This window comes from Thunnus albacares, chromosome 4 (genome assembly GCF_914725855.1).
Source record: "Thunnus albacares chromosome 4, fThuAlb1.1, whole genome shotgun sequence".
NCBI lineage: Eukaryota > Metazoa > Chordata > Actinopteri > Scombriformes > Scombridae > Thunnus > Thunnus albacares.
Window position 1 is genome coordinate 23,497,305 of NC_058109.1, and position 21,203 is coordinate 23,518,507.

The 21,203-nt window shown below is 42.7% G+C and overlaps 1 protein-coding gene across 4 annotated transcripts in view; it reads left to right on the forward strand.

Annotated features, from left to right (window-relative positions):
• The window catches only part of foxp4 (forkhead box P4), a 90,183-nt gene that overhangs the window by 36,193 nt on the left and 32,787 nt on the right, over positions 1–21,203 (forward strand). For all 4 annotated transcript variants that reach the window (XM_044349855.1, XM_044349854.1, XM_044349852.1 and 1 more), the window contains exon 3: positions 16,410–16,499. In XM_044349855.1, the coding sequence (XP_044205790.1) occupies positions 16,410–16,499 (90 nt within the window). The remainder of the gene's footprint in view (positions 1–16,409; positions 16,500–21,203) is intronic.

A 21,203-nucleotide genomic window follows, 5' to 3' on the forward strand; every position in this document is an offset into this window, starting at 1 on the left:
AGCAACCTTCAGCCGAGGACACACACACACACACACACACACACACAGCTATGCACAAATGCACACACATAAACACCAAACCTGTAGCTCACACAAAGCAGGTCTTTATTCTCTCGGACGGGTCTCTGCTCTCTATGTTTTTGCACCTGTGTGTGTGTATATATGTGTGTGTGTGTGTGCGCACGCTGGTATTTCCTCTCTTGAGCGGGTTACCAACCACAAACATACCTCCCTCTCTCTTTCCATCTTTTTCTCTTCCTCTCTCTCACTGTACTTCTTTTTCCTTCTATCCGCTGTGGACCATGAAAGACAAGCACAACCTTTCCTCCAGATCCCAACCCCACCTCGCAAAAAATGTTACATCCACATATGTACTGTAGCAGTAAATTCACAGTAATTTATTGTAGTAATTCTCTATTTAGAGCTTACTGTTAAACTCAATTTGCACAGATTGAAAATATCAACGTTACCATGAGGCAGAGGTGTGTCCTTCCTGTTCTACGGATATTTTTCTGCGACTCTGGAACTATTCAGCTTTTTCAAGTTCAACTGTTTTATTGTACATTTAAGCAGTGACACACATGTAATTTTTGCTGTATGTGTTAACATTTTTGCACCATGTTCTTTTTTAAAAATATTTGCGTTTTGGTTATTTTACGGATATATTTCCTCTGCAGTTTCACATATATCATGGTGTATTGTAGATGACTCTCTATATAGTGTATAAGAATCATGATATAATCTCATTCCCACAACTAGCACACAAAGACACATGCAGGAATAGAGGCAGGTGAATTTATGAGTGTAATCTTCAGAAACCTGAAATTTGTCGCATCAAGTTTGTCCAACTTTGAATGACTACGATTATATTTTCTCCTTTCTGAAATATAAATGTTGGAAGGAGGGTAGTTACTTATGTTTGTGTGTGTGCGTGTCCCTGCCAGCTCTCTCTCAGTATTACCAGCTTTTGGTTTCCCTCGTACACCTCTCCTCTCCCCCTCTCACACTCCCTCACCCCCTGGATAAGATGGGAGTTCTGTGCCAGTGAGCACTGTTGAGTGGCTGCTCTGATATCACAACCAGCTGATTTTTTTTTTTTGGTCTCACTCTTGCTCATTTCTTCTCAATTCATACCCCTCAAAAGTCCAAAAATATATCTACTTTTATTTTAAATTTAGGACCTTGATAATATGTTACATTTGTAGGTTTGCAGATTTTTTTTTTTACTTTTAAATTAATACAGAACAGGTTTTGTAGTAAAATATGCTAAACATATTACTCAGCTTTATTTTTCATTTTTTTGTTTTAAATTAGTTTTGACTTACACATCAGGCAAAATTTACTGTAAAATTGCAGTGACGGTCCTAAATCTCTTGAAACCTGTAGATACATTTATCTGTCTGTTTGGTGAGGTATTGCTTTGTGGCCACAAAGCCATATACTCATAAAATCAATATTGTCTGGTACAGACAGCCCTTATACTGACACTGGTTCCCTGACAACATTGTAAAAGGACCTGCTCTCATGCTTTAACCTGAAAGTCCTGGATATACCTCCTCCTCCTCTTGTTCCTTTCTCCTCCACGCTTGAGTCTCTCACCTGAAGGTGTAGTGTAGACTAGTGTTGGTGCTTAAACACCATGCCAGTGCGCACTGGAGCAGAAAAGACACACAGACAAACTCACACACACACACACACACACACACACACACACACACACACACACACACACAGAACTCCTGACAGAGCGGTGTTGTCAGAACACAAAGCCGTCTTTTCCTTGGGCCCCTTGGGAACCTGAGAGAAATCACAGCCATCTCCAGCCGTCAAACCCCTCCTCTGGCCTCCCTCTGTCTTCTGTCTCAGTGTCTCCATCTTTCTCTGCTTCTTTTCCTCTTTTTCTGCCTCTGTCCTTGTCTATCTCTTTATGTTTTTCTGATAGATAGATAGATTGATAGATTGATATATTGATTGATCACAGGTAGATGGTGTAGCTATGATGGTCAGCTGCCAAATGGGGAAGTGGGTGAGATAAGAGGAGGGATTGAAGAGATGGGACATACAGCCAGAGGGAATGAAGGTAAAAGGAGGGGCAAAGAGGGAGTGGGGGGCATTGGTGGGCCGGAGAGCAGGAATAGAGGGATGAGGGAGGGGTGTAACGCTGAGACGTGTCAGAAAAGGGCGCCTGGGCCTCCCTGTGGAATGTGGCCTGTCTGCCTCCCCAGAAAGAACAGAGCAGGAGAGAGGGAAGAGAGAGGGAAGAAAGGGAAGAGGGGGCGAAGACCAGTTCTGCCCCATCATTGAGGGGAGTAGAGGAGGGGAGGTAGGGAGGGAAAACAAAGAACGGAGTTATAGGACGAGAGGAGGGAGAGGTGGAAAAGTGAGAGTGCAGTGGAGAGTGTATGGCACTTTGTTGAGGTGCCGGGCACGGGTGTAGACATGAAATGATGCATAGCAGAGGAGAAATGTAAGCAGGATAAATCCTAACAAACCTCAAAGTGTTGTGAGTGTGTGTGTCTGGGTGGAGGGTGCTCTGACGAGAACCAGGTGTCTTCAATTCTTTCCTTTTCTTTACGTCTCTCACCCCCCCCCCCCCCCATTCCCTTTTTTTTTTTTTTTTTTTTTTTTTTTTTGCAGATGTGAGTCCGCACTTTGAACGCCGTCACTCCCCCTCTCCGCTATTCTCACCCTTTTCTGTCTCCTCCTTTTCCCTCGCCATCAATTAATCGCTCCTGGTGTTCCAACAGCTACAGTAGTAGCGGGCTGGTGATGACGGGAAGAGAGAGGGGGGAAAGTAGGAGGGAGAGGAAAGAGAGAGGGATGGTGACAAAAAGGTGCCGTTTCCTCTTACGAGTGCCACTCATCGGTCGGCTAAACGAGCCAGCGAGGGTTTTTCCCTATTTCTCACTGTCTTTTTCTCTCTCTTGCCCTCAGCTTGCTCTTACGCGCAAATAGAAAGTGAGAGGCAGATTGTAGTGGTGGTCTCCCTTCCCCAAGGGTTTTAAAGGAACATTGGTTGAGAAAAAGGCAGCTTTAGAAATTGGTTTGGAGCTTCGATCCCAACTCCCATTTGTCATGTTCTATTTTTTCCTTAGGCCTTTCCTTTTTTTTGCTCTCTTGCTTGCACACACACACACACACAAATATACCAACAATCTTTGTTTTTTTTTTTTCTCTCTCTCTCTCTCTCTTTCTCTCTCTCTCACATACACACAGGCGCTTACACACATGCACAGGGCTGATGTGAGTTAATGAAGGGTGTAATTAAGGAGCCAAAGTGATGACTGGAGATCAGGGGGAACCGATACAGATCTCAGATATACACAAACACTGATGAAAGATAGCTGTTTTGTGTGTTTGTGCGAGAGCTCGCATTTGGGTTTGATGCCGGGAATGCTTTTGCGGACAGATGTATGAGACTGATGTGTGTGTGCGTGTGTTAACAGATGATGAGAGACCCAGGATGATTCAGATAACGTATGGCTTCCTGTTAGATTGGCTAGACTCAGTAATTATGGTCTGTATGGATGGAAGTGGGGAGGTTTTGTGACATATGTGATTCTATGGCTTCAGCTGCTTTGCCTTGTTAAATTATGGGAGGTGAATGCTGGTCACTGGGACAGTTATGTCCTGTTTGACCTCCAGCTCTCCGCTAGAGTTCACCTTCAGGTCAGGAGTGCAGAGGAGGTGGAGGTGAAGAGGTGGCTAGTGAGGAGCAGGAGGAGACGAAGAAAAAAAGACATTTTCAGACACATTTTCTTTAATTACACTATGTGCATCTACATGACAGGTTGTACCCCATGTGTGTCTTCCTTTCTATGTGTCTGTCTAGATGTGTAACCTGTTTGTGTGTGTGTGTGTGTGTGTGTCCGTCTGTCGTGTGTGCGGGCCAGTAAATCAGTCCCAGGCCTCTCTCTGAGTGCTGTCACCTCCTAAAAGCTTTCCCTCGGTCTGGGCCAGGCCTTCCTCTTTATGTCTGAGGTCAGTGTAGTTCACAGGTCACCAGAGGTCATGCTGAGACAGAGGAGGGGCCAGTTGGGTTGCCTAGCATCACAGAACACCCACCGCTGTTGCCGTGGCGATACAAAGAAACCTATAGAACACCAACTTCCTCTAGGAGTCCAAGGAAACTATAAAAGAAGGAAGGGTCACTACGTCATAATACCAACGCTCTAATGCTGTGCTTGGTGCCAGACTCTGATGCCTGTTCTATTGAAGCCTATGGGAGACGCATGGAAACAACATATTTACGTCGTATGACCTTTGATGAAGAAATGCCTCAACTAAATGAAAGAACACACTTCATGTTTCGAAATGTGCGCATTTGTTTGTTTGCTGTTTGTCTCCAAATAGCATCCAGAGATGATTAAAGGCATACTGAACAGGGCTCATGGCGAGTCAAATTAAAATGCTCACCATAGCAAATAACAAATAGTTGCGAGTTAAGTGTCCCTTGAAAACATTGATGTTTAGAATAAACAAATCTGTATTCTTCATTCCTTCTCTCTTCCTTTTATTTCAATCAGAGGCTGCTTTAGGATGATTGACCGGGCTAATAATAGCTAATGTTATGGGAATATCACGTATTCGAATGAAATGTTTACAAACCTCCTCTGATTATTAATTGTGCATTGTTAGGCTATAGACAAACACTTAGCTATAAAACAACAAAGATAAACATTTCATTGCTATCAGAAACTTTAAGAAAAACTTTAAACAATGAACTTGTTTATCAGAAAATAATGCATCGTAATTATGAATGAAGCAATCTCTGCCATGATAAAATCAACACCTGGGCTGTAATCCCATTAATCTGGTGCCTTGCTGTCAACCTGGTCATGATATAAACTGTAGATTACGTTACATAACGCTGGCTAACGGGCTCAGAGGTCATTTAGTTAGGGTGATATCACAGTTTAGCTAATTTATTAACGTTAATCTGTTACTAATTTCAATCACACATGCATAAGAAGCTCCAGTCTGTTATAAATCTAGCATAACATTAACGTAATTTGCATGCAAATAAATGATTGAATAGACATACAAATCAAATGAAATGTACCTTAAAAGCACATGAAACATTAGCTAAATAACAACACACCAACACACTGGTGTCTCCATCACCCAGATTGATAACCTGTGAAGCTGAGAGGGGAGAGATGAAGGAGTGGTCTGGCCATCACGCACCACTACGCTAACTGCGCAGAGAGCTTTCAAATGTGGCACCAATGTGTGTTCGCGTGCTACACAGTGACGTAATGACAATTCCTTCTTTTATAGTTTCCTTGTAGGAGTCTTAAAAGCACCAGCAGATCTATTTATCTGTCTCCTGACTTTTACGTCCCTTTTTGTTGCCATGTCAATCTCTTTATATATGAATCTTCTGATTGATGAATGCTATTACATGCTGAATATTCAGATTTTAGACATCCGTCCTTTCTCTAAACTGTTTTTACAGTCATTGGTTGTGGAGGATTTGAGACATGTACACACTTTATCACATACAGTTTTCCAGTTGCGTGTTCCAGCCATGTAAACACACACACGCACACACACACAATGTGACAAACACACCTGCACATAGGTACAAATCACATGGTCAGTAATGTGTTTCACATGACTCCCCTTCCTCATTTCTTTCACACATCGAGATCTAATTCTGAGATGCTGAGATGTTGTATTTATGAGCGTCCATAAATTTTGTTTTACTGCTTTTTCCAGCCAGGCCATTGAGTGTTGGAGAATCCACTGAGTGAGAGTTGGAGAAGAGAATTTAGTTTTCACTATCGATGTCCATTCAATTCCTCTTCTTTGACCTCCATGAACACTTTCATTCTCTAATTACAGCACAGTGTTCTTGGCTCACAAAGTTTCTGAAACCATAGTTAATAGACATGTCATAGTTTACACATTGACTTGACCAAACTGTAAAATATATTTAATAATACAGTTTATTGTCTGCGGTGATTCACAGAATCATACTACAAGACTACAAGCCTCATGGATAAATATTAGACGGATAGTAGACATGGTCCACCAGGCCAGATCAGCCAGCGTGGACACAGTCACGGTTGGTCGACCGAACCAGCCAAGAGGCTCAGAAACAAGAATAGACAGATACCAACAGAAGAAGAAGTGTGTGTGTGTGTGTTTGTCCTATCTCTGTTGTGGAGACTGAGTTATATACACATCCCCGGGCACCTAAAGGGGTTAGGTTGGGTTTGGTTGCCATGGGAGTGTTTGGAAGCACTTACACTTGGTAGGCCTGGCTGCGCTGTCAGGTAAATAACACACACGTACATACACACACACTCACACATGTGCAGGGACAGACACGGGAGAAGTTTCTGTTTTCTGAGGGTGAAAAAGTTGATTGTTGACTCTGACTCTTTAGAGGGTATTGCCATGGTGACTGAGGCCTTTTTAAGAGGTCATAGGTCAGCGGGCAAAGCTGCATGACCTCATTACTAGTACTGGTTAGTGACACTGTGTGTGTATGAGTGTGTGTGTGTGTGTGTGTGGGTGGGTGGCTGCTTTTTCCTGTTGGTCACTGTCTATTGCTTTCTATACCAAAAAGCAGAAGTTTTACTTGACATGTGCTTAGATGCACTGTTTCAGACTTCATTAGAGGCAAGGCACTCAAACAAGAGAGCATTAGTTAACACTAGTTAACCCCCCCCCCAACACACACACACACACACACACACACACACACACACACACACAGGTCACACAAGGTCCTCGTTTCTGGGTCTTAGTCTCCTCTCTTTTCTTAAAGTCCGTACTCCTTCATTCCCCTACTCCGGACTCACAGAAAGAGATGGACACCAAGAGGGGAACAAGAGAACGTGAAGAATAAAGACAAAATGTGCAACGCTTACAAGACTGCTAGGCAAGTAGTTACCCTGGAAACAGTTGAGAGCCCGGGATGCACACAATGAACTCACGCATATACACATCACGCACACAATAGCTGCACAGGCCTAAAGTGTTGCTAATTAGCTAGTCTGTGCTGGTTCTTTGTGTGAGCAATTTTAAAGGAGAGATTAGAGTCAACAGGGAGAAGGAGAGGAATGTAGCTCTTCTCTCTCTCGTTCTCTCTCTTTTGCTTTCTTCTCGAGCTCTGGGACAGTGCATGACGGCCTTTTTTCCCCTGACAGACAGAACGCATTTGTCGTTGAGTCAATTAAGTTTTCCATAACTCATAAGAACATATGAAAAAGATATTTGAGTGAAACTTAATTTGAGATAAGATAAGGTAGCGGTTTGAATTATTGAATCAATATTTTTGTAATAACAATGTATCAAATGACAATTTGTAATGCGAGAGGCATCACTCATAGTGATGAACCAGAGAATTGTGTATGCTTTTGTTTGTTCTACAGATAAACTTTTAACTTGTAAATAAAACCTGCTTTTGTTGCTTGTACAAAATGAGACTTTGTTAAAAAAAAAAAAAAGTAGCAGAAATAATTTAATTAATTTATTATTTATGAATTAATTTGATTTGAAAAATGTGCCCATTCACATATGGTTGGGTTGACCCTCTTACTAAATCACATAGTCCAGTACACTCACACGCACGCAAGCACACACTTCTCCATTTCCCTTTTTTTGGAACACACCCCACCCCTGCTTCTCATTTGGGGAAGTTAAAGATTTTGTGCTTGTTTAGAAGTAAAACTTCTTGTACAGCAGCCAGCCTGGTTTGAGTCTGCCCACTTCCGGTGTTTGTGTGTGCCTGGTTTTTGTGTGTGTGTGCATGTGTGTGTGTGTGTGTTTGTGTGGTATGGGTGGGTGTGAGGGTGTGTCCATCGCCATCTCCACAGCCACAACCAGGTGTAAAAACCCTCTGAACCAAAAACATGAAAGACTTTTATTTCCATCGAAGCAGGCAGGCGGGCTAATACTTTTACAGGCCACTGACTAGGAACGTGTTTTTCTGTTTAACCAATAGGCGTCTGTGTGTGTACATTTGTCTTCATGTGTGTATGTGCCTGTGTATGTATGCGCATGGCAGACAGTCTCTGTTTGTGTATGTATGTGTTTTCCCTCTGTCTCCTAAGCTGAGTCTTGGCAGTGTCTTGCATGTGTTATTAGTTTGATATATATATATATATATTTTTTGGTTATTAATAATAACAGTTAAACGGTTTCCATATGTGAGGCCTGGTTGCCAGGCTAGTGCTATCCTCATCATGGGCTGGCCTTGCACAGACTCCCCTCTTAGGAGTTTCTCTTGTTGGGCAGGAGAAGCAGCTTAAACTCTGGAGGTCACCCAACTAAGACCTAACACCTAAGTGGCCTTGTCTTCCCAGGAGCATGACCAAACTACTTAACTGTTCTAACTTATACAAGATGAGGGCTAAATATTACAAGGTACACTGTCTGTGTATGTGTGTATGTGTGTGTGTGTGTGTGTGTGTGTGTGTGTGTGTGTGTGTGTGTGTGTGTTTTCCGCTGTGGGCTGGGTCTGTCTGGAGTGAGACCTTCCTCTCTTGCCAAACGAGCTGTATTGAAAACCACAGGGAAACTGCATATGTGTATATAATGTATGACGTGTATTTGTGTGTGTGTGTGTGTGTGTGTGTGTAAGGAAATGCTGTAGAGCTATTTGCCATCAATTAGCTGCCTGGACTGAGATGAGGCCTACAGTACAGAGGGGGCTGCTTTTATATTTTCAGGAAGGGAGTTCCTCTCACTTTCTGTCCCTGCTCACCTCATCATTATCCTTAATTGTCTATCTCTCGATGCCCTTTTCCCTTCACTTAACAGAGAAAAGCTGACAACATCTCCTTAGAAAGATTTTTCCTGTGTGTGTCCAAGACGTGTGTGTATGATGATGAATTGTGTCATGATATAAAGCAGTCCTGGGTATTCAGTCAGCTCCTTTTTATGACCGTACGTATACCCCTGTGAATCAATAGAAACATTAGATGAGTGTAGGGACGTAGTTGAAGGGGAGAGGTTTTCTCGTTTCACAAAACAGTTTTGAACTGAAGAGAACCATCTGGAAAACGGCAGGGTCCCCAGAGTTTAGAACAGGTCCCTTTTGTGAAAAATAGGATGTGAAAAAAAATCTAAAATCGGCCAGGGTTTTCAAACATTACGGCATATTTTGAAGTTCTTTTGGAGTTTGTGAGTTTTTATTGCGTTGGCTCTTGAACGCGGTCTTTCCTCTCTTTAATGGTCAGTCTGGGCCCAGAGAAGCTTGCTTCAGCCGTTTTAAAACCTCAGCTCTCGAACGGTGCCTTTATATTGCGGAAACATTACATTAAATAGCTGAACGGGATCGCGGCTGGCTGGTGTTTCTGAAGGTGTCCCAGATAGTTCCAGCTCGGCGGCGGGAGGCCTAAACACATTGAGGTACTCAGTGCCATTTATATTGGTGGACAACTGGTTTGAAGTCCACGTTGCTATGAGCGAAAACAAATGGCAGGAAAGCTGGTGAGGGAGGCCGGAAAGACCTGATTAATACCAGAAAAAGAGAAGGCATACGTGAGGAAGAGTAAGAGGAAAGGGGCGAAGTCTTGGCAGAGCATAGTTTATTTGTAACCCACCGTGAAATTGAGCGGCTTTAGCAGGCTTTGGTTCAGACTGCCCCTTACCCTTATATGTTTACCCCCTGGAAACCCCTGATCTGCCCTAAACATATACCACTACCCATTTCCTTACCTCTCTGCTCCATAGCAACATTTAAAACATAGTATCTAACTTTAAAGAGGTTACACTGCGCAGTGAAATTAACAAGTTTTTGACAAATTAGTTCTTACATTGTTGAAATTACCTCAAACAAATTTGGCCACAATTGGCCCAATGAGTTTCGTCAGTTTCTCACAACGGTACTATAAATACTATTTTTTCTGTACTTACTTTAAAACATTTGCTTCCTGCAACAAAGAAGCTACCTGCTGAGCAGAATTCCTCATTTTCCACGCTGTACTTACTTTTTTACATAATCCAGCAAATTTCCTATTAAATTTAATGTCTGGTGGAAAATATGAGCATCAGTGAAATCAGCTGCTATAATGTTTGGTTGGAATAAAAACTTCCAGACTTGGGCCACAGTTAATAAGTACAACAATATGAGACTGCCAATCTTCTCAGGAATTTACAGTAACTATAGAAAACAGTATATGGTCATTATCTTCATTGCTAAAATGATACTTTCAACAAATCTTTTCTAACCATCCCTTACATATTTTTGTACTAATCCTAAATGCAGCTTTCCTTTTAGCTACCTATCTCAGTCACACAGCTGCCGTGACGGTAGTGGCTCTTTTGTCTGACAGTCAAGGGAAGGCAAGGGTCCCTTCATAAGGCCAACAGCTGCATTTACAAAGCTTGGTTTCCATTGGTAGGCCTGGACAGTCTATTTTAGGCCTCCGTCTAACCCATATCTGCTCTCAGAATTTACTGTGGCAAATAAGGGTATGGGTAACAGATTTCTGGAGAGGAGAGGGGAGGGGGGCAGGGCAAAAGAAAGACCAAATACTTGGAAAAATGCCAGGCAAACTTTTGTGAGCTATACATTATATGGAAAGGCGGAGTGAGAGCAAGAGACAGATCGGGTGATGTAGACGGAGAGAAAGAAAGTAGGAGTGATCTGGGAAAGCAATCTGGTTTTTGTGGTGAATGACAGTGATGTATTTGATATGTGAGATTCCACCACTGCTGTAACCAAGCCTTCACTCACATATGCCCCGCAGTCACATAGCAATCCCGCTAACTGTCACCTCTTCAGTGATATGACTTTGTGTACAGTGTGTGTGGGTGTAAATACCGGGCCAGCCTCTGAAGGCATGTGAACAGGTATTGTAGCTTCACCTTCCTTTTAACAAATTTACATGCTTTGTAAATTGTGTTACATCTGTTCCGTCTCGTTTCATCTCCTTTCTGATCATGATTCCCTTTGAGTATCCAAAGAAAGAGACGGAATCAAAGATAAGAGAGATTTAGAGCAAGAAAAACTAGTAGAGAGTAGCAAAGACCAAGCTAGAGGGAGGGAGTAAATTAAAGTAAGAGCGGGAGTTTATTGGAGTTTGGGGGTGTTTTTGGTGCCAAAGTGAAGAGGCGCAGTGCACACGGATACAAGGGATCACCGGGGTGACCCAGGAGGACGGCAGCATCGAGGCAGCTTTAGCTTGGCTTTCAGCTTCAATGACAGCGCTCCAGAAAGGAGATAGAGAGAAATAAGTATGAAAAAAAAAAGAAGATCCACTACTCCTTTCTGAACCCAGTCTCTCCCACTGATCCAAAATCAGAGAGCGTGCAGGCCTGTAGAGAAGCAGCTGGGTGTGACGGGCTCTTTTCTACGTCTTCACCCTGTATATATCCACCAGGGATAGAGGAATGGAGGAGAGGTGCATTAGAAGCGTCTCTTTCCAGGGGTGCTGAGCTAGTAAGGCGGACAGGGGATACTTGTTTGGCGTTTGGCGCTGGAGAGATCTGTTGCGTCCAACACTGCTGAAACATCTGAATCACTCGCTTAGTCTAGGCTAGTTTAGCTCTGTCGTGGACAGACTCACCCTCACTTGTGCTCCTTTCTTCTTTTTTTTTTTTTTTTTTTGTACTCTCTTCTTCTTGGTCTAAGAGCGAAGAAATCTGATACCACCTGCCTCCCCCTTGCCCTTCCTCCCTCTTCCCCCCAAGGACAGCCCACTGTCTGCCCCGGGGGCTGTTTATCTAGGGGGGGTGGGGGGATGAGGAGGAGAGGGTAGAAGGGGGACGGGTTTGTTTCGTTTCGGCCGTCAACAATGGACCTCAGTCAGTGCTGACGGATTACTCCAACATATGGTACCCACCTGTCTCTCTCTCTCTCTCCCTCTCTCTCTCTCTCTGTCTCTCTCTCTCCCTCTCTCTCTCTCTCTCTCTCTGTCTCCCCCCTTCTCCTCCTCCTCCTCCCTCCCTATGTCTCTCTGTTTAGATTACTTTGCTTATTCCTGCGTTCTCTCTCCCTGTCTCACCCAAACACACTGGGTGGATTAGAGGCCAGATTCATCACACACACAGACTTATTTGCTTTAGCAACCTGAGCCAGGCACGCACACACACACACACACACACACACACACACACACACACACACACACACACACACACCTACGTCTATCTAAGAAGGCCTGGCCTTGCTACATGTTAGTTGTCACGTTTTTTGTTCTTATCTGAGATTCAACTTGACGTCTCAGCCACGATAGGTGGAGTTGCACACACTTTCACACGCAGAAAAGGACACAAATGCATTTCCACATTGCAAGATTATTATACACACTCAGCTAAATGAAATTTTCCTCCTTCTCTCCTAATGGATCCTCAAACTGCCCCTCCTTTAAAAGAAACAAAGTTGTCAGCCATTTTTCGGAATCCTGTTAAGGAGAGAGACTAGCCTTTGCTGTATGTGTGTGTCTATTTGAGTGTGTGACCCTGCTGAATTAAAAAATGCACTGTTATTAAAGGCTGTGTCAGAGGCGATGATTTACAGAGGGGAGCGATGACAAGTCAGAAGAACTCACACACTGAACTGACACACACACACACACACACACACTCTCACACTGTGCTCTCAGGCCTCCAAGCTGAGCAGTGACCTCCTCACCCCTCCTTCCCCTTCCTCCTCCTCCCTCCCTCCCTCTCTCACTCTAATAAAACCTGTCTGACACCACCGATGTGTGTGTGTGTGTGTGTGTGTGTGTGTGTGTGTGTGTGTGTGTGTGCTCCGCGGCAGCACAAAGACTCTGTTGTTATGCCTCCCTCTTAGGCCTCCCTCATATTTTCTTTAAAGGTGCAGTGCACCCCCAAGAATGCCACAGGGGGAGCAGGGAGTTGGGGTTGGGGGAGTCTAGGAGGAGCTGGTGTGTGTGTGTGTGGGTGAGCGTGTGTGTGGGTGGGTGGAGGTGGGGGCGTGCTTTACAATGCTACAGCTCACCCAGGTCACAGAGAGAAAAAGGCAAGGAGTGAGTGTGAAGAGGAGAAATGAAAGAGAAGGGTCAAAGAAGAGGAGTGCTTCTTGAAACAGTAGATATGAGAGTTTGGCTCTTGTTGCTCATGACTTTTATGTGTGCGCTTGTGTATGTGTGTGTGTGTGTGTGTGTGTGTGTGTGTGTGTGTGTGTGTGTGTGTGTGTGTGTGTGTGTGTGTGTGTACCAAACCTGTGACAACAAACGTATGCATTTTGGGCAATGAGCTAACATCACTCCCAATAACCTGTACAAAATGTTAATGGCATTACTAGTAGAATACAGTTATAAAACTAAATAATAGATCATTTGCTTTTAAATATTTACATTTACATTCATTTACAATGAATTTTAAGATTTACAAGGAATAATACACAACAGCTTATCCTGATAAAAAATAATGGAGGACATGCTGAGGATGAAGAAATTTGCCTAGTTGAGTTCACTATCTTCTATAGTGGAATGCCTCAGAGTGTATTATTGCTCTTATACCATGGTTTCTTACCACAAGTCTGTGTTTAAATAGTCATCCACTTTTTAAGGTTTGTTTTTAGTCACTTAACCTTAATTTACAGTATGGCTAGTTTCACTTCTGAGTAGCATACTGTGAAATAGGAGCACTGTTTCTATGGTTACCTGCAGTTTAGTAAGACTTAAGCTTTGCTCTAAAATCTAAAATTGGTATCAGTGGCACTACTTTCTGTCAACAATTCTACAATGCATTACTTTCCATTTTATAGATGAAAAACTGTAGTCGTGCAGCCTTTCAGTGATGACGTTAAGTGTCCCAACTCACTGTTTATATAGGGAGTAATGAATGAGTGAAAGAGGGAATGATTTTGGATGCAACCATTGGGAATAGAGGAAAAGTAGAAAAGTGATTTAACTGTTGAGTTGGACCATGTTTGAGCCGCTGGGCAATAATTCCATATCAACACATATTAACTTGCAGTGGAATCGTGTCAGGATGATATGATTATAGCATGTTATAGTTGTACAAAATTCTATAGTTCAAATTGACTCCAAGAAAATTGTAAGCAAAGACTAACACAATTACTTATTGAGGGTTTTGTTTTACACAAGAGTGCAAGAGTGAAGAGTTTTGTCTCACGAAAAACATATATAAGTTACAATATGTTATAAGTAATAAATATATTTCAATACAGAAAAAAAAGATTTCCCAGCTCTAAGACTCCTGTTGGCCAATTAGAAACTGTTGTTTTCTTTGATCATGGTATCAAACTTTAAAATGCCACCTTTACAGTAATTAATTTCCACAGGTTTCCCTCTTAACTGGCGCGTGTTAATAAACCAGTATCTAAATCCACAATACAAACTTTGTTTAAATAAATAGAAAATCACATGTTTTTTCATAGTTCTTGTCTCATACACACACACACACATGTCTATGAATACAGGCATAGGAGAGGAGACAGGCATCACCTCTGCTTGGTTGTAGCGTTTATGAAAGCCATAAATGGCTCTTTAATATAGTGGTAATCAGGGTGGTAATTTGGGTGGAATTGTCCCTTATTGTTGCCAGACATGCCTCCCTTACTCCTGCCAACACACACGCATACACACGAACACAGACGAACCCACACACTCACGCTTAGGCAGACAGGGTGTTCAAGGAGTAATTCACACCACATGCCAACAAACTGGGCGGTTGTGTTTTTTTTTGTTGGTGTTTCTATGTGTGTGTGTATATGTCTGTGCCGGCTTTAATGCTGAGGTCAAACCAGTAAATGGGAGGGGGTTCCCAAGATTTTTGTTAAAAGTGTTAAAATTCATGTGTGTGTGTGTGTGTATATAGGCACGTCCAGAGCCACGTCCATGTGTGTGTGTGTGTGTGTGTGTGTTTTAATTGTGGTCTCAGCAAAAGTAGCAAGTGTGCTCAATACAGATGGTTTTCATCACTCTGGCTGCACAGAGAACTTCTCTCTCCCGTTCTGTCTCCCTCTAATCTCCCTCTCTGTTTTTGTAATTAAACATTACTTAATGTACCCGAGCTTCTAATTTGACAATTCATTAAATATGTGACAATATGCAGTAAGTGTGTGCTGCACTGTTTCGCAGGTTTTTTTTGTAGTTGTGAAATGATGCAGATATCTGGTTCTGCATGGTTGAGTAAGAGCTTCCATGGTAAAGAAAATCCCTCATTCTGGCCGTTAATTTGTGGTGTCCACACACACGCACACACACACACACACACACACTACAGACACACACCCACACACACACACACACACACACACACACACGGACTTTCATAAATCAATATTTACTGAGGAACCTTTCCCCTTTGAGTCAGAGGAAGCAAATGTGCATCCTGCTGTCTCCCCTCTCTAACCCTCTGTCATGAGGTTGTGCTTGTGTGTGTGAGTGTGAGTGTGCGCTTACAGTAAGTTCAAGGCGGCTCTTGTGTTTTGAGATGGGTGTTTTCTTGTTTTGTTTTCAGCGCAGTTCAGACATTCCGACAAAAATGCCCGTGCCTCAGGGACTGATTTGTCTTGATGATAGCGAGCTTTAACACAGCAACAAACAACGCAGTAAAGAAAAGTTGGGAATGTAATGACAGAAAGAAAGACATTTACACTATTTTTAATGTAATTATGGGAGAAATGGAAGGTGGCAAAAGGAGAGACAGCGGGAGGGATGGCTTTAGATAGCGGTGCCGGAAGGATGAATCAGTAAGACTCAAGTGCAGAGTGAAGGGAGGAGATGGATGGAAGGAGATGGTGTTACTGGTATGAATGGAGAGCTCTGGAGGGCAGAAAGAGGAGAAACGGGAAGAGGTGGGTGGTGGTTAGTCACAGCTCTTCAGGGCACATCAGGGCAAATAGCTCCTTACATCACTCTGGCACATATAAACACAGTGCAACCAACACAAATGAAGATATGCTGACACACTTCTGCCTCAGAGGATGTGGAAAACCCACTTTGCACCTTCCTTGGAAAAGAGCAAGATAGAGAGAGGGGAGGAGGAAAGGGGGTGTGGAAGAGAGAGTGAAGCAGCAGGGAGGGCAGAGAAACAAAGAATGGAAAGAAGAGATGGTCCGAATTTTGGAGTTAAGGCAGGTTTTGAATGAGTCGGGATGAATTCAGTCACGTAGGCGCACACACACACACACCTAAGATACACACACTCAAGCACGCTGTACATGTGCCAGGTGGACGTCTCAGGTTGAGGAAATCAGACCTGACAGCTTGGCAAAGTGAGAGGGCACTGAGAGTGGCCAGTATGAAAAAGTGTTTTTGCGTTTCTTTTTTCTAAATTGAAAAAGAAAAAAGTTTGATCGTATGGGTGTACGTTGTCGTGAAATTGAAAATACACTTGACTTAGGTGGTTTTAAGACTCTAATGTTGAAAATATTCCCCGGTACGAGTCCTGTTTACGTGTCTGTATGTGCGCACGATGAACATCTGATCATCTCTATTTCTCTCTCGTAGGCGCTCCAGGCAGCCAGACAGTTCCTCCTCCAGCAGGCCTCTGGACTCAACTCCCCTGGCAGCAATGAGGTCAAACAGAGCCCTGTGCAGGTCAGAGCACGCACACACACACACACACAGACACACACACACACACACACACACACACACAAACAGATGCACAACCCAAGTGTTGCTTTGTCAGAATCTGTATATTATTAAGCCCCTGGCTGCTGCAGCTTTGCCTTCACCAACCTGCCACGTCAACTACGCAGTGTGATATAGGCGCATACTTTTCTCTCTCTTTCTGTCCATGTGTGTGTGTCTCTCTCTCTTTCTCTCTCTCTCTCTCTCTTTTTCTGTGAAAGCATGTGTGTGTGATTGTTAGTGTGTGTGTGAATGAGGTCTTTGTAGTGATTGGGTAGCAAGCTGCTTTCAGAGTTGAATTCCACAGTAAGCAGAGAGAGTGGGGTTAGCTGGAGTGCAGGATCCCCAGTGAAAGACACTTGAGGAGGACACACACACACTGACAGCACACATACATTATTACTCTCAGTGTGTGTTGATAAATATCACATATGGCATCATGTTTGGCAGTTTATTACTATAATGTGATATGCAGAGCGCATGCAGAAGTGTGATTTGTAGTTGCGTCTCATATCAATAAAGAGGGGCCATGGGTCCACTAGAGCAGCAAGCAGTCTGGCTATTGCACTGCTCTTCCCATTAACATGCCACATGATAAACTGACAGCCAGCCCATCAAAGTATGGGAAACGGTGAAAGGAAAAGAGAGAGAGACGTGTGTGAGTCAGAGGGAAGGATAAGCTCAAATTTATTTGAAACACTATAAGGTGTTTGTGGGAAAAATGAAAAACTTATCGTTTGTTAAATAAATCTTATTTAAAGGTGAAAATACTGTTCTGGATATAGAGATAAAAGGCAACTTTTTGCAATTTTGTGATATGCCTCAATATTTAAAATGCATATTTAAACTGCTAACAATAAAACATCAAATTCATCCATGGAAGCATTTGCATTTGTTATCATAAATATTTGGTGTTGCGTGTGTTTCTCCAGGAAAACCCCTTTGGTGCGCAGAAACTGCCTTTTATGTTTCCAACAACAGCAAGAGGGGTTTGTTTGCAATAAACAAATGGATAGCTGGGTACTTAGCATGAACAGCAGTGGCCTCCTTGACAGAGTAGAGAAAAAGAAAAAAAATCATATTAAACTCAAACGTCATCAATGGAAACTCCAAAGAAAAAGATTTTGCAGTGTTGGCCATGCAGTTTAATTGCCAAGTGACCTCTGGGAAGTGTAAAAATGCCACAGTGTTAATGACTGCTTATTACAGAAGATGTCAAAAATGAAATAAAATGTAAAAACTGTGGATCTTGAGGATTACACTTTAATCAAAACCTGAATTGGAATCAGAATCGCTTTATTTACTTTGGATAGAAACTGGCAGTTGGAGAAATTACATGGTGACTTCTAAGGGGTACGAGAATAATAGAACAAATACTGTTTTTATCATAATACATAATACATCTGTACTGTAAAATAATGTAAAGATTAAAATTGTATTTATACTGTAAATCAACACTAAGTGGTGGATTGATATTCATACATGTGCTGCAGTCGTTCAGCCATTCACGCAAAACCTTAGACCTGCAGAAGTGTCTTTTCTGTCTCTGGTTTTAAATCTGCACTGGTGGTCAATTCAAATGTTTCAACTCAGACTTCCCTATTCTGTTCTTGTGAACAAGTATTTCTATAAGTAATGGAAATCTTAAGACATACTGATGTTTAAACAACTGTTCACTTCCTGATACATTTTTGAAAGAGCATAAGAGAGAGTAGGGAAGTAAACATGTAGAGGGAAGTGAAATTGAAAGTTGCAATATAATGTAAATCTTTTGTTTAGCAGTGAAGTGTAAGGAACAACAGTTGAGTTGCTATGAATGTTTACGAGGGATCAACCTGTGACAGCAGTCTTGCATGAACAGGGTCAAACGCGGGTCATTTGCATGTTCAGTTGACCCGCCTCATACGTTCATCTCTAATGAGTATTAACCTCTACTGATTTCCCTTTTTTTTCTCTTTCTCTCTCACACACACACAAACACACACACACCCCACTCTACCCCTCCTCTACTCCCTCCATCTCTGTCTTGTTTGTCTTGTTTGTTGGTGCCTGGCCTAGCTAGCCTCTCTGTCCTCTCCAGGGCATCCGCGCTACATCTCTGTTGTCTGAGCTGTCAGTTCACATGGCCCCACACACCCTTCCAACATACACACTTGGATTTACTTGTGTGTATGCGTGTGTGTGTTTGTGTGTCTGCCTTTGTTTCTGACTCTGCAGGCACAAACACCAAAGCACAAAGTGTAGGTCAACTGTTGTTTGTGTGTGTGTGTTTATAGCAGCAGTACTGAAGTTGTTTACTAGACCTCACAACAAACCTGGCTACTAAGGGGTAGAAATCTCTTAATTACTGTAATTTCCAGCCTTATGAACATTTTGAAATGATGTAATTAAAGCCGTCATCTGTCGGAGGGAGTGAGGCCAGACATTTCATCTGGTCATTTCTTAAGGTGGCGGTAAGCGACTGTACAGTGACACAGTGGCTCACATCAGGCACAAAATGGCCGTCCTCAGGTTGGTTCCTGCTGGGCTGCTCTCACACATGCAAATGAGCCTCAGCCAATAATGAGATCTTTAAGAGCTCGATAATTAGATTTTTCCCTTCTCTCTGAGGGAGAACGACAGAGGCAGACAGGGAGAGCGGGAAGACTTCTTTTCGTGTCTTGACTTCTCTGGAGAAGCCTTGGTCTGTGCTGACAAGCCCCCCTCATGCCCCCCTCCCCCACCCCCCCATCCCCCACCTCCACCCCTTCCCCATCATATTTCTCTTCTTTTCTTTATTTATAATAGAGGGGAGGATCTGAGCTGAGAGCAAAAGAAACTCTGAGATTATATCTGCTTTTTGATTGGTTGCTCAAAGATAGTCTCTGTGTTTGGCTGGCTGTGTGAGATGGTATCAATCCACTGTGTGTGCATGTGTCTGTGTGTGTATACGTGTCACGCTGTCATGTGTCACATTCAGGAGAAACCCGACAATAGCGCAAGTCTCTAGACAGGCAATTGCAAGAAAAAATTGATTGTCTGCAACCAAATTGTAGCTACAGTTGCTGAAAAGCACAATAATCAGAATAGTTTCAAGTGATTATTTAGGAGTTTGATGATTCAAGATCCTAGAGATGTTTTGATTTGACATTAGAAACAAATGCATTATTTTACACCAATATCAATAATACTTAATCATGTTTGCAGATAATGACACTCTAAGTGTCTGAAAATTGGGGGAAAAAAGCCATGTTGAATCAGTATCTCACATAAATTGTTATGCTTATGGTCTCGTTCTGTCACATACTTTAGTAGTAATGAGTCTAATGCATAAAGTAGTTTTTTTTATAATATTGGTCAGCCATATCTTGCCTTTTGCACAAAGTGGCATTGTCATCCAAACTTCTGATTGACTCAGTTGACTCAAGACATGGAATATTACAAAATTAGATTAATTGGGGATTGGTAGTAAAGAGGTTAGAGATGCAAAATCTTGTAAACCATGTACTTATTTGGCAACAACTGTTATGGTGCCCTTAAGCAAAGCATGCAGAAACCTGTGGCTAAACCAAGCATCTCTCAGGTGTGAATTTGTTATGAAGTAGGGTATTGTGGGAAAAGAGCAAGCTCAGGCAGTCTTTCTTGAATAAATATAGATTAAATAGGCCCTTCTTCTATAAGAGATTACACTTTAAAGATGCCCTTTAGATAATCTCACTGTGTAGGTGTGTGTTTGTGTTAGCTATTGGACATAAGTGCCACAGTCACCTTAATTGGTGGTGGCACAAGTGCGACCAAGTGAATGGGTGGGCACACAGTTGGCAGACAGAGTGGCAATTGGCGGATTACCCAGCATGATACATAGCATGCCAGGTCCATGACCTGCCACACGTTCTCTACAATGGACACACTTGGCACGCGCTCATACACTGGGTGGGCACAAGCAGACACATATACACCCACTTGGCAGACACACGCCTGGCACACTTAACACACTGCCACTTGGCATGCACACATACAGATTAACGCACGTGCTTGGCTGTGGCCCATACGTATGTAATTGAATAGCGCGGTGTCCTGTTTTCATGTATTATTTAGGAGCTCATTTAATTAGGAAAAAAATGAAAAGACTCATTAGAGATATGTTAATTAGCTCGGCTCTCTGCTCTCTGGAGAGGGCTGGCACCAGCACAGTGGGATGGAGGCTGGAGAGGGAGCCACGCAGAAAAGACGGTAGGAGGAAACTGAGTCATGTCAGTCTTTCAGAGATTTTATTTCAATGAAACCACTTTTAATCAATCCTATTTCACCCGTTTGCTATATGTTGCACAATTGTTTTCTGCCTTTCCCAGCTACATCATCTGAACCACTATAGGTTTGTGAAAAACTCCAAAACATAGAGATTCTGAGGCAAGGTTCAAAGTCTTTTAACTAATCAACAAAAGTATGTGGAAAGATGAGTGTTTAGCCCCCCAGAGTCTGCGGTACTGAAGCGGTTCCTTCTCTCGTTCTCTTTTATTTCCTTTCAAAGTGTTTTTCCCAAAGCACTCCTTTTGTCCACTCAATGAAAGTGCTTAGTTGGCAGTTTCTCTTATTTGATGTGGAGGGAATTGGGACTGTGTGTGTAGGTTAGTGTGTATGTGTGTGTGTTGGGGTGGGGGGGGGTTGGAAAAGGGCTGGGGGTGCATG